We start from the raw sequence: 14455 nt of genomic DNA on the forward strand, positions 1-14455 counted from the left end.
CCGGGTCACACGATGGACTGAGCCGATATTTCCTTGCTCTGATTGGTCAGCTCCTGCCAATCCCCTTTCAGTTCAGTCCCACTCCGTCCCAGAGCACGAACAGTTGCTCATTGATCGGATCAGATTCTGATTGGACGAGACCACCCACGCTGTCCGGGTTGACCAATCAGGAGCGGCCCACCGAGCAAGTGAAAACACACTGCTAGGCGTTTGGAAATGAGCGTGAAATATGGATGTTGCATAGAAGTATGTTGGTCAACGCAGTGTTGAAAACGCTCAGTCATTTCAGCGCTGTAATACCACAAATAATCAAAACCAAATACTTTCCCAATCAAAATGTTGACATGACACCTGGATATTTAGTTTAAATAATTCATATTTAGGACTCACCGGCTAAAATCACTTTATTAATTCCCAGTACTTAACCGAATTAATGCATATAGTAAGTGTGCATCTGAGTGGAACTGTTGTAACAAAAACAGTTCAAAAGTCGATCTAAAAGTCAGAGACAGTAGTTCATCTGTTTGCTGCAGTTTGTGTCGTCATCCAGCCCTTTATCAGAAGTCAATGGACACAGAGTACTGAATGCTTTTGGCAGGATATTTTTGCTTGGTGGACTATTCTCAGTCCAGCAGTGGCACTAAGGTGTTTAACTCCAACAGCACTGATGCATCTGATCTACTTACCACCACCATGTCACTGTCACTTCATACCTGTTGTGTGGTTGTCCTGACCATTGAAGAACAAGGTAAAAGGGGGAAAACATAGTGCGCAGAGCAATAAATGGACTACACTGTAATTGTATAACTACAAAGTGCTCCTGTATGGTCAGTGGAATTGAGAGAATTTACACTCTACACATCAGACTTCAGTTAAATCTCGGAGAGCTGCCACCTCCAGAAGTTGTGTCAGAGGGGAACGATCTGGAGTACAGGGAGGTCAACACCAACTTTGTGGACTGGTGTTACTTGAATAAACTGTATTAATGCCAGCAAGACAAAGGAGGTGGTGATTGATTTCAGAAAGAAGGCTATCCAATTTGCACCAGTGAACATCCAGGGTGTGGACATTGAGATTGTGAAGGAGTATAAACACCTGGGCGTTCACCTTAGCAATAAACTGGACTGGTCAATAAACACAGATGTCTTGTACAAGAAGGGCCAAAGTCATCTCCACTTGCTGAGGAGGCTGAGGTCCTTTAGGGTGTGCAGGACACTGCTGAGGACTTTTTACGACACTGTGGTAGCTTCAGTGATTTTCTACGCTGTGGTCTGCTGGGGCTGTGGAAGCTCTGATAGGGACAGGAAGAGGCTAAATAAACTGGTCAGAAGGGCTGGCTCAGTCTTAGACTGTCCTCTGGACTCCATAGAGGAGGTGTGGGAGAGGAGAATGTTAGCAAAACTGACATCAATTGTGGATAACCCCTCTCACCCCCTATATGCGACAGTGGGGGCCTTGAGCAGCTCCTTTAGCAGATGACTGTTACATCCACAGTGTAGGAAGGAGAGATACCGGAGGTCATTCATACCTACTGCTGTTAGATTATACAACACTCACAATATGTAATATATACTATTATCTGCATATATTTTTTGCACTATCTGTCTTTGCACTACTAGTATTACTACCTCAGCCCTTTTCCCAACAATGACAATCAATGTATCAATGTTATTTAAAGGTGTACACTGCTGTTACACTGTGTGACACTATCTAATTTTAAAAGATTTTTCTGCTGACAGCTAATTTTGATTTAAGTGCTGTGTTTTCTAACACAGCATAAGCAAATAAATGCCAATTGGCAGCAGATAGTGTCGCAGTCCCACAGCTCCAGGTGACTGTCTGTGAGGAGTGTGTTCTCCCCGTGACTGTGTGGGTTTCCTCCGGGTGCTCCGGTTTCCTCCCAAGGTCCAAAAACACACGCTGGTGGATTGGCGACTCAAAAGTGTCCATAAGTGTGAATGTGTGTGTGTTTCTGCCTCGCGCTCAATGATTCCGTGTAGGCTCCAGACCCACAGCGCCCATGAACTGTATAAGCGGTAACAGACAACGAATCAATGAATGAATGGCTAACAATGACCTCACAATCCAAATATTTTACTGCTATATATTGAGGGATGCTAAAATATAGGTGGGCGGCACGGTGGTGCAGCAGGTAGTGTCGCAGTCACACAGCTCCAGGGACCTGGAGGTTGTGGGTTTGATTCCCGCTCTGGGGGACTGTCTGTCTGTGTGGGGTTTCCCCCCACAATCCAAAAACACATGTTGGTAGGTGGATTGGCGACTCAAAAGTGTCTGTGTGTTGCCCTGTGAAGGACTGGTGCCCCCTCCAGGGTGTATTCCTGCCTTGTGCTCAATGATTCCAGGTAGGCTCTGGACCCACCGTGACCCTGAACTGGATAAGTGGTTACAGATAATGAATGAATAAAATATAGGCCTAACTGATGAAAATCTCTAATTTGTTTATATTTTGTTAACAGTAAATGGGTTTGTTTTGAGGACAGGCTTTTTCAAATTATTTATCACACTGTCAAAGGTAAGTTAGGTCAAAATAAAATGCGGGCCCCCTGTCTGTGCTGTTAACACACTCTTTATCTCCAGTATGATTATATAATTCAGTCTGAGAACTCCAGCCAAATGACATGAATCAACTGCTTTCGTTTTTAAAAAATAAGGAGGAAAAAATGAGAATGTGTTCATTTATCTCTGGAAACACTGACTGAAGAAACAAAGATTTTTATCATGCACCAGGTAAAATGAGGAAATGTGCACTGGGTTCATTCTCATTTGAATTTAGTTAATATATGACAATATACTTTAGTTTATGTAAACAAACCTTGTACTTCAGTTAGAATTAGAAAACACTCTGGACAAGACAGAAATGGTCTAAATCAATTTAACAATTACATTTGTAGCATAATAATCCCATTCTCCTATAAAGTTGTTTTTTGGGGATATACAGATGGGAACTGTGTCCGAAAGAGATTTTAATGAGATGTGTTTACATTTTCTTTCTATTTCAACAGGCTTGTGTATTCACACACATCCAGAGAGATTAAGTCAGCTGCTCTTGGCAGGGAATCATTAGCTGAGTTGGTAAAGGCCAGAAACCACTAGACTTTTTTTCTTTCAGTGTTATAAAACAGACCGACTTCATCAGCTGAAAATTAACCCATACCATACAGGGCTTTTTTTTGAGCAAAATCTTTCAAATGAATCCAAGGCCTGTACAAGCTTTTAATTAAACCTAAAAATTGTCATCTGCATCAAATCAAAGTCCTGTTTGCACAAAATACCACTTCCTAATGAGTGAGTTCATCTGGCTAAAATGTGCACTTTTTTGACACAGGTGTTAAAAACTGCATTCCCTGAGAAAAGCAAAGCCAACAGAATCTGTCTAAAGCCTCCATTCCACTGGAGTATAACATTTTATTTCCGAAGAAACACTGGAAGATGTTTCCAAACTTTACCAGACATTAAAAGGTGGTTCCTAAACAGGGATTAATCCCAGTCCTTATCTACATCCTCCTTTCAATGGAAAAAATAGTTCAAACCACTGGGCACCAAGACTAGGCTTAATCCGTGTCTAGGAAACCTACCCATGAACTCTAACCTTTTTTTGTATAGGTGTAGACTTAATCTGGGACTGGAGATCGGAACGAGTGCCTTGTGGTTTAACAACAGTCTTGATGAGCTAATGAATGCCACCTCGTGGAGGAACTGTGAAACAACAGTTTAAGAATTTGAATACGACTGCAAATTACTGCGCAAAACGATTAATAATTGTCTGTATTTGTACAGCGGGTTGGTTAGGTGGCTCTTTCTAAGCTGTAGATGTTCTATTACTTAACAAATGAGCACTGCATTTAAAGTTTAATGCAAATTACCACCCTGAGAATTTCAGTTACTTGAAAAAGAAACGTTCGTTACAGAAATCAGGAAATGATTTCTTTCGTGTTACTGCCGTGCACCATCCTGTGCTGCTGCAAAAAAATATCAGCTGGACTGGTGAGCCACAAAACAGTGGAGCTCATTTTAGCGCTAGCACTTATTTAAAACAAATGATTACACACCTTGTCCAGTAAAGGGAGACAAATAAAATGTAAACACCAAAATGAAGTGTTAGGGCCACGTCTACATTAATAACAAGAGGATAAAGGTTTCAGAGCCAAGCAAATTCTTTATTAAGTGTACAAAAAACAAAACAAAAATCAAAAAAGGTAAGTGCAAAAACAGGGCCTCATTATTGGAGGCCTAGATAAGCACGGCTCCTGCCTTTGAGCACCTTACTACAGAAGGCAGCGTGAGGCAGTCGCCTGTCACAGTATTCTGAGTGCACCTTTTGTCAAAAGTGACAGCAATTAGGAAGAACACAAGAGAAATCAAAAAGCTGAAGAGACAACAATAGTGCTGAGTCAATCAAAACCGACAGAAGATGAGTGTTGGCTCATGTGGCAGACAGCACATTCAGAAGGAAATATCCCACAAAATGACTGCAGCGCCACATGAGTCTTACAAGACAGACATTCGGTTTCACTCAAAGAGAAGATGAAACAGACATTGGATATAGAGAGGGGAGGGGGAAAAAAAAAAAAGAAAGAAAACAAACCTAAATTTAAAAAACAATACTGAAAATGCCTGTGCACTGAAGACGGCTAATCAATGGTTGGGATCTTAAAGTTGATGCATGCAGTCTTACTGAAGGTCATCACAAAAGTCAAAGTCCTAGCTGGGAGAGAAGAAATACACTAAACACTCATATGTTCCAAACATACAAACACCAAACAGCAGCCATACACGCAGTAACCAAACCTAGGCTCAAATCTTGAACCAAACCGGAGGCAAGTAAATTCAAATCTAGCACCAACTTTGGCTAGATCTAGTTGCAGACTCTGAAAATGTTCTAGCACTCCAGCCTGCTCAAAAAAATGGAGAGAAAGAAAAGAAAAGGAAAAAACCGTAACAAAATCCCAAATAATTAAACTTAACTGGGCGTGACAACGTGAGATAGTGTAGCTGTTATCTAAACTAATACCAGAGATAAATACGTTCTGATAAGCAAGCTAACATTGTATCAAGTGCAGGGAAGACTGACTGAATGCCGCAGTGTAGAAGAGAACAGGGATAGTGCAGTGGCCAAAGCTGAGTGAGCTAGTAGCACCTAATGTGTGAACTATGACCTACAGCAAGGTGACAAATGACCTTAAGGCAGATTCTAAGGCCTCAGAGCTTGTGCTGCCAAGCAAAAAGAGGAGGAAAAGGCACCTGCTAAAGTAAGGGCTGGGGGTGCTTTGGAATGGTAAGGGGCTTATGTTATGTACGAAAAGACATCACCGACCCCCAGCCCTATGCGTACACTAAAGCTGAAAAATACATACACACAATCCACAGCAATCACACACACTGAAAACAGCCTCAGGCAAACAGGGGGAAGTGAGGGGCTCAAGAACCCTAAAGGATCACAGCCTCTTCCTCACAGAATGGAGCACTTTGGCTTCTTCTTCTTCTCTGTACCCTCCTTCTTGGGTGGTTCTGTGGGACGCTTGTCTTCAGAGAAGCTGGAGAATGTGGTGTCACATGTGACCGCCTCTCTCAGGGTCAGGTACCAGCGACCCTGGCCCAGGTAGGACAGTGTGCCCAGCTCAAGCTCTTCCACAGCCACTGCCTCCTGACCAGCCTTCATCAGGGCCAGAATCTTCATCAGGTCAAGGCCAGTCTGAGCCGCCTCCACGCCTGCTGCACAGCCCAGGGTGACATGGGCGCGGCTGCCCACTGGGAGAGTCTCCACAGCAGGAAGAGATGCCTCAGGGACACACTCTTTATCTGCCCCTGAAGGCCACAGCTGCAGCTGCTCCTGGGTCAGCTCCACACGGGCACCAAACGTGCGAGGGGTCACCATGAGGCCGACGACAGACAACTCTGCAGAGTTACCATATGCATCCTTCACCACCTAGAAATGGGGTTGGGCAGGAGTGAGAGTTAGTGGTTTGGACCAATCAGAAAAATGTACAAACCCCATTTCCAGAACATTGGGACATTTTGTAATTCAATAAAAACCAATTAATAGAATTTAGTAAATAAAAACATTTAGACCCAATATTTACACCTGTAATACATTCCCAAACATTTGGAAAATAGGCACGATTACCACTGTGTTACACAACTTTTCCTTTTGATTACACTGTTTAACCATTTGGGAGCCGAAGATACAAAATTGCAAATGTATTTTTTTGCCCATTAAGTCTTGATACAAGACTGCAGCTACTTGCAGTTGATATGTTCTCCACTTCATGATGCGTAATAGGAGACAAATATATACTGTAGACAGGACAGTCAAGCACATGCATTCTTTTGACTGAAGCCCAATTTATACTTCTGCATAGGACCCATGCCCTAGGCAACGCATCAAAGCGGACCCTACAACCGTAGCCTATGGTGTATCACTCCAGTAATTTAACGTGTCGCGTTGACGCAGACCACAATGTCTGATTGGTCAGAAGTTAAGTGGACATTGTTTTTGCTGAACCGAAGTAGTACAGGAACATGAACTCTTCTCCACACAGAGACACAGACAAATTCATAGCGAGAGATTTCCTCAGAGATAGTGTGGGCCTCAGGGATTAATACAAAAAGAAAAACAAAACGGATAAATTCAGAGGTCTCAGGGAAAAAAACCCTCAATGAGAAGTGATACTACACTGGAAAAAAGTGCCGGCTTTGTATTAGTTATTTTCCTGGCACCTCACGTAAAAACTGCTCTGTCCTGAACAACGACCTACTTCCTAAGAAGTGTGCTTTAAAGATTTATAAAACTAATTCTACTACACCACTACATTGTGTGCTACATAGTGTAGAGGAAGATTTTTGATATTCAGCCCTAGGAGTGTGGCCCTAGCGGAGCAACGCAGAGGTATAAATGCTCACGATGGCATAGGGCTCTTGCGTAGCCTACAGCGCAGGCTCTTGCGTTGAGTCAACACAGAAGTATAAATCTTGAAGCATATACAATATAATGCCTGCCATGTTCTTGCTGAAATAACCAAGGACTTCCCAAGAAAATGTATTGATCGCAGCAAATGCTTAAAATTCTTGCTTCCACATCAATGGAAACATTTCCCACATATGTAAGTAACCCATGCAGTGGTCACAGATGCACTCCACAACCCCATGAATGTGAAGGACTTCAATGACAGTTCTGAAGTACTCTCAAGCCCATGTGGCTATATTTATTACAATAGCATGACAGTCTCTTATCCAGTGCCATCTGTGGACTTGCTGTACACAAATGTTTGACCTCTATTACCCTACATGGGCTTCTTCAGATTTCATAAATTGTTTGAAAATATAAGTATGGTAGAGGATAAAAGGCCTACATTTGATGAAACCTGGCACTGAATGTTCAATGACATTTATATCATAGTCTGGCACAAAGTAATGTGCAACAAACTTATCGCTGGGAGCCTTTGGTGCTCCTTTTATACTGACCTGCTTTTAATGTAAATTGTTTACTCATTTCACGTCTCAAATTATTTGGAAATGTTTAAATGTTTATATAGTTTCAAAAAACATCAGTGAGTATTTTTGTATTTTATCAGTTAAATAAAGGTTTAAAAGAATGAACAAAAACCTCATTTAAATGCATTTTACAGAATATCCCAACATTTCTGGAAACAGGGTTTGCATCTTGCCTGGTAGGGTTGAAATTGAGGATCTGCTGTGACATAAATCTGAAACATTTCATTTGCCTGAATTCAGAACCCTAGAGAAATCTATGTAATGATAATCCAAGTAGATTAACAATGGCCCATTATTCCCATATGGGTTAATTCCTACTATATATGATTAGAAATATATCCCACAAGATAAAACAAATTACCAAGCTCTTTAATATATAAATATCCAAGAAAAATATTTAGCTCACTGCAGATGCTTCCTCGCAATATGTACAATTTGTACAAAAACTATAAACACACATAATAAAAAAAAATGCATGCATTACTAAGAAAAGAAGTGTTTGTCATGTTAGTCACTTCTTAATTTGTTAAAATTAAGCGCTAAAGAAATATTTACCTTGTCTTTTCACATTTTCTTTTTTAAAAAAAGCTCCTTAGGGGAAAAAAAGCATACTATGAATAATTAATATTTTCTTATACGTCTTATATAAAACAGACCTGCTGTTCAGCATATTCTTTTGATCCCTCAATCTTTCCATAGTCACAGAACTTTGTTGTGCAGTGGAGGGGTGCTTTGGTCTGGAAATACTGCTCCAGGTCCACTTCTTTATCTGCTTCCCCAGTAACTGAAAATGGGAAGAAAATTAAGAAAACAGCAAAAGTACAACAAATATCCCACAAATTAAATTCAATAACTAGATATGGACAAATGTCTTTCAACAACTCAAATTTACTTGCATTAAAATTAAGCCTTCCATTAATAATAATAATAATAAATGAACCACTAAATTAACAAAGATCATTCCTTCATTCGTCTTCTGTTACTACTAGGTCCAGAGCCTTCCAGGAACCATTGAGGGCAAGGCTTAAGTGTTTCTGAGGAATTGCTCAGTCTACGAAATTTAGCTTTCTGAGAAAATACCTTGAACAGCTATGCATGGTTTGTTATTACTTTATTGCTATTGTTTATTTATTAAATTCATTGAAGTTATAACATTTTAAACCCATTCTGCACTCACATTCACTGAGATGTTTCTTGAATGCCTCCAGAGTGTCCAGTGTCTTGAGGAAGTCCATGGTGGAGCACTTTATCCTCTCTTCAACCTCTGAGAGCAGAAACCAACCAAAGAACATTGGAAGCTGCTCTTTTGGTTGCTGTGCCTCTTCTTTTGGGAGTTCAGCTTGAACCTCCTCAGCCTCTGATGGCTTTTCAAGCTCTTGCTCTGTCGTTGGGGCATCTGCTTTCTTTTCTGACTCTGCTTCCTTGGCAGGAACAGCAGCCTCTGTTTTACCCCCATCCTCAGAATCTGCCTTTTGTTCTGACTTGGCAGCAGGTTCCTCAGTAGCTTCTGGTTTCTGCTCTACTTCATTCTGTGGGGGCTTTTCCACCTCTGAAGCCTTCTCCTCAGTTCCAGATACCGCTGCTGCTTCCACAGTCTCTGCCACTTTCACAGGCTCTTCAACCACCTCTGGAGATGATTTAGCCTCAGCGGGCTCCACTTCTGGTGCTTTTTCTGGTTCAGAAACTTCTACATGTGGTTCCGCATGCTCTGGAGCATCCTGAGCAGGCGTCTCATTCACCTCCTCTGCCTTGGGCTGGTCAGGAGGGGATGATTCCTCTGTGGCCTGGGACTCAACGGCAGTCTGTTCAACTTCCTGACTGTGATCGGCATCCATTCCTCAAGAGTAGTGAGTCTAATTTACAACTACAAAATAAAATAAAAACAAAAAACTTGTTCATTATCAGTTCCACAGATGTGCAACATTGAGATTCAGAAGATCCCCGCTTTGAGTTATGGACTGAACTGAATTAAAATCACTTTGCTTTGAGTGCAAAAGCCTGTGGTTCATATCAGTTCAAGCACTATAACTGCAGACGTTGGTGCAGACTAATGGGTAACACTGCTGTCTATGAAGGTGGTGAGTGTACAGCTGCATCTTTGGGTACACAACACACCAATAAGAGTCCTTGAGCTTTCAAACTACATTCTCCATTTTCTGTAACATGATTAGAATTGTTAGTCACTCAGGATAAGAGCACCTATTAATACCATGTAAATTTGAAATATTCCATCTTTATGTAGAAATCAATACCAGCAGTGACAACTGTTATTGCTCTGAACACTCTCCCCCCCACCCCTTCTGCCTACTCACACACAGCGAGGGAGTTGGTCTGGCAGCATATGGCTAATCAAAACAGTGAATAATCCAGCATCTGTCACTATTATGTTTTATAACTGTATTAAGCATGTTAATCCAGATTCAGTTCACTCATTTAATACAGCTGTCATTTATTTTATAAGATCAAAATAAGCACTAAGTTTTCCTAGTTTAATACCACTTAAGGCTAATCAGGAAGTGTCAAAACAGAACCACAAACGCCCCCGTATTAGCTCCATGTTTAGCAACCAAGAATACGTCAATCTATTTTTATGCTGTTGTATTTTAAAGATGTCACTGGAAGTTTAAAAAAATATATTTTTTTTGTTATAAGTACTTTATGATTCAAGCATGTAACATTACCCGCCAAGACAGTGGAAGAATATAAGACATTTGGCCTCTGTTTTACTTTACTGACATTTACTTTATAAAGTACTGACATGTAAATAATATCAGTTAAACATTAGACAACTTAATCAGTTAAATCATTAACGAGAACTGGTCCTATTAAATAAACAGACTAAAGCTACTGAATGGCAGCTTGAAATTGGAATTACATTTCCCCCAATATCTGTCTAATATTCTTTATAAATTCAATCAAAAATCATCCAAATTTAACAATTTTTATAGAGAAACGTTTTAAAGATTAGGATAGCTTTATGTCAGTGAAAGAGTTAGACAAAGGACACTGAAGCAAAAGAGCTCACCAACTCTTATCTATCACCATTTTACAATCATCAATTTTATATACATAATTCAAGGCATATTAGTCTTCATGTAATAAAGAGGATCATACTGTTGATACAGACGTCACAATCCCAGTTCCTGAAACAACCACCAAAAAAATTCAGACTCAGCAAGTATATACACAACACATCAAATCCCATCAAAACTCTGACTCATGTTTTTAGACCACAGGAACTGAATGATGTGGAATTTCTGGGAATAAAATGGTGGAATTCCCCTTTAATCAATACAGCCTGGACTGCATACCTCCATTTCCAGAAAATGGAATCCAACTGACTCTTCCCAACAGACATGAGCTCGTTCTTTCAGGCCAAACCAGGTGAAGTCAAAAACAAATTTCCTCTGGGATTTTTGGCTGAAATGGGAGAAACTACCCTTGCATCCTAAGCATAATTCAAGTTGTCTGCTCATCCTTAGGCCTGCTTACACCCCTCCCTGGCCATCTTTCTCCTGCTGTCTCATCCCCACTCTCCCTCCCTCTCTCACAGACACTCCCTGCTCTCAGTCAGGAACAGAGGGGCTAGACCTAAATGCAACGCCCTTTATCGCCAACATCTTTTCTATTCACAAACAGCCAACTGTCATTTTCTCGATTTTACAGTCCTCACTGCAGCTGTGTGACTAAATATGACACGAGTCAGCTGACCCATGTTCCTGTTCTTCGATACTCTGCATACTTCACCGTTTAGGGACAAGTTTAGACTCAGACTGAAGAATTTGGGGGAAAAAAATAAACCAAAACAGTCTGACCAACATTGTGAATAAAGGGCTCTCTGCCTTGGATATCCCCTTAAGACAAATCACACTGAAAAAGAAAATGGCAGTGAGGGTTATAAGGTTCAATATTCTCGACTGAAACTTTAGACAAATGACTGAAAATTTTGCTTTGAAAAATGCACTCCTTCAAACCACAAGATAAAATGTTTTATATCATCAAGTCCTTTGGTTGTAGCACTACACATATCTTACCCATTCAGACAAGCGGCTGGAAGTGTGATAAAGCCCCAAACGTGAAGTGGAAGGCCAGCAGTTGTGTTAGTTTTACCTTGAACACAGTTCAAAACACAGAGGGAAAAGGGGGCACACAAAGAGGGAATGAGCAGCAGAAGTTGGAGGCAGTGAGCAGGCCTGTGAGAGTGGAACACCTGCAAGTGGTTTTGCGTCGCTTTTCTTTGTGTCACCAAATTAGATTTGGGCCACGCCGAGCGCTCCTCCAGTCCAGACAAAGAAACGCAATCGTCCAGACATTTTTCAGCCTCTCAGAGAGACAATGCGTGGACATTAGACCCTGCATTTCACAGAGACAATGCTGGACACGATAAAGCACAAAAATGCGGAGGAAAATGAAGGTGACTGTGAATAATAAGAAAATAATTTACATTTCAGTGATGTATGGGGCTGTTGCGTATGAAACTATAAAGTTTAGAAGGGAAGAATGAGAGCAGATTTAGGAGATGTGGGGAGTGGCACCCCACACGCACACGACAAAAACGCTGTGTCTGACAGAAGCCATGCCAAGAAACAAAGCATGGGGCAGAAACGGGCTCCATATTCGTCAGCTTCCAGTTAAATTCCCCCCCTCCACCTTAAATGGTATAGAGGTTACATTCTGGCGCCTTAAATTAACTCAAAACACAAGTGAGGCGTCACAATGTAACCGCTGCACGATTTAAGGTGGAACGGGAAATTCGCAGAAGCAGCTGCCTAAAAAGAGACAACTTCACCTTCTTAAACCATATAAAAGCCACTGACTGAGGCCACGGCGTGTTTTCACATTAACGAGGACAGCAAAAACTGCCCAATATCACACGAAGAGGAAACAGAGCTCGAAGACCAAGCAGCGAACAAGAGCCCGTCTTTTCTTACCCGAGCTGTAGGTGTGAGATTAACTCGCAGCAGCAGATTTCTTCTCTTTATTTCCCCACTCTCGTGTCTGTCTCTCGATGAAAATACCGCCCCTGAGCAGTGTTCAGGGGAAAACGAGCGCAGTCCACGGCGGGTTCTTCTCTGCTGAATGCTGCTGCGGGGGCACGCGGGTGCGGGCACGGCGATCAGGGACGAGCTCAGTGGGTGTGGCCAGTAGCAAATACCACGCCCATTAAATATGCATAATAAGCGGAACCCGTACTTCCATTAATATTGTGGAGTTTTATGGTCTATATATTTGGACAAATTAAAATAGTTTAGTTATACGTGTTTTTTTTATATATATTACAATACGTAGTTTATAAACAGTACATTTAAACAGCACAAAAATTGTTCATAAAAAAAAAAGATTGACAACAAACCCATGATGTGTTGTGCTGCAGTTGAAAATGGTGCGTCCATTAACACCCCCGCCCTCCAGCTCTTCTCCAGCTCTTACTGATTTGATTTGGCGCCAAGAGGTTTTAATCCCCTCCTCCCCCTCTAACATTGGGTTTTATAGAAATTAATGTCTTCTTCATTTCAAAGTTTCTTTGGAGTGGAGAATTCCACAGCAAACTACTTTGGATAAAGTGCTATGGATTTATTTACATGGCTACAGCAAATATTTAATTTTAGCGTTGTTAGGTGGATGCTGGTTGGATCAAAAATCGTCATAGTAACACTAGTAGTTAGGTGTTGGATTTAAATGTTCAACAGTAGATTATTACGTAAATGTCGTATTAGGAAGAGAGCGGGGTGGATCCTAAATGACACTCTAATGGATTGCCATGGGATATTTTACATTTTACCCTGCGTATAATTCTTACTTAAATTTTAACAACCCAGTTATTCATAAATGTATGGCCATTGCCGAGCTTGTTTCCCAGATAGAAATGAAAACTTTATCTTGGACAAAACTGCAGTGTTAGTGGTGACTCACTGTTGCATATTGTTTTTACCCGGACATGTCCTCTTTTTTAGACTTTAAAAAAATGTCCGGGCGGAATTTCACAAACGTCCGGGATTATGTTTTTCTAGAGCTTACATAGAACTTCGAGAAGAGTTTCGTTCACAAACTGGTCCCGCCCTCCCCTACTCCGATTGGTTCGCTTGAGAAGGGGGCGTGGTGAAGTAGCCTAAAATCATCTGATTGGACGGTCTGACTGCCGTTATTGGTCGATAACCCTCTCTGTAAACCCTCTCTGTCAGGTAAAGCTCATGTACCTACCCTCATCTCGGGCAGCTATGCCGAAACGTAAATGTAAGTTGTCGCATGAATTAAAAAAGAAACTCCCATGTTTTGAGTAGCAAATAAAGGTGTAAAGGACCTAAAAACACACATAGGTTCAGCTAACCATACAACGGAAGCGAGGGGCGAGAGCTAATCACCCCCACCCCCTGAGACGTGTCCTCTTTTTCACCATCTCAACTAGGTCACCCTAGGTTTTAGTCCTAGTCTAATTCATATTTTTTTATTAAGTTGTTTCTGTTTTTAATTCAGTATGAAGTAGATCAGTGCCAGGATGCATGCACTTTGCTTACACTTCACTTTTAGAATTAATCAGGTATTCTCTAACATTTATACTATATTAAGTAAAGAAGCAGGTGGAAGGGCGGTCAGAGATTTGCTAAAAGTAACGTTCAGTTACACAATCTACAGTCCCCCAGTCAGGTCTTGTTCAGCGTGTTGTAAGCTGTTAGTGCTGGTTTCATTGCTGCAAAGTTAAATATTGGGGGTTTTTCATCAACACGAACCAAACCTCATCCTCAACCAGGGAGCATTATAAGTACAGAGTGATTCAGTACTGTATACAAGACTAGATTGAATCTGTTCAGATAACCAGCCTTGAGTGGAAAGCCAAACAGTGCTTCTGTGTCTAGACATTATATATATTAAGAAAATATGAAGAGCTGAGGCCTAATCTGTTCATCTAACTCATCTCTTCATCTCTTTCATAAGCCCCTCTGGG

At 41.2% G+C, this 14455-nt stretch overlaps 1 protein-coding gene across 1 annotated transcript; it reads right to left on the reverse strand.

Annotated features, from left to right (window-relative positions):
• Positions 1-4164: 4164 nt before the first annotated feature.
• Positions 4165-12666, reverse strand: cnp (2',3'-cyclic nucleotide 3' phosphodiesterase). The gene is made up of 4 exons (XM_066642931.1): positions 12444-12666; positions 8690-9376; positions 8169-8296; positions 4165-5947 (listed from the first exon to the last, which is right to left on the reverse strand). Exons 2-4 carry the CDS (start codon positions 9345-9347, stop codon positions 5471-5473), a joined length of 1263 nt encoding a protein of 420 aa, XP_066499028.1. The 5' UTR covers positions 9348-9376; positions 12444-12666; the 3' UTR covers positions 4165-5470.
• Between the last annotated feature and the right edge of the window lie 1789 nt (positions 12667-14455).

This window comes from Hoplias malabaricus, chromosome 13 (genome assembly GCF_029633855.1).
Source record: "Hoplias malabaricus isolate fHopMal1 chromosome 13, fHopMal1.hap1, whole genome shotgun sequence".
Taxonomy (NCBI): Eukaryota; Metazoa; Chordata; class Actinopteri; order Characiformes; family Erythrinidae; genus Hoplias; species Hoplias malabaricus.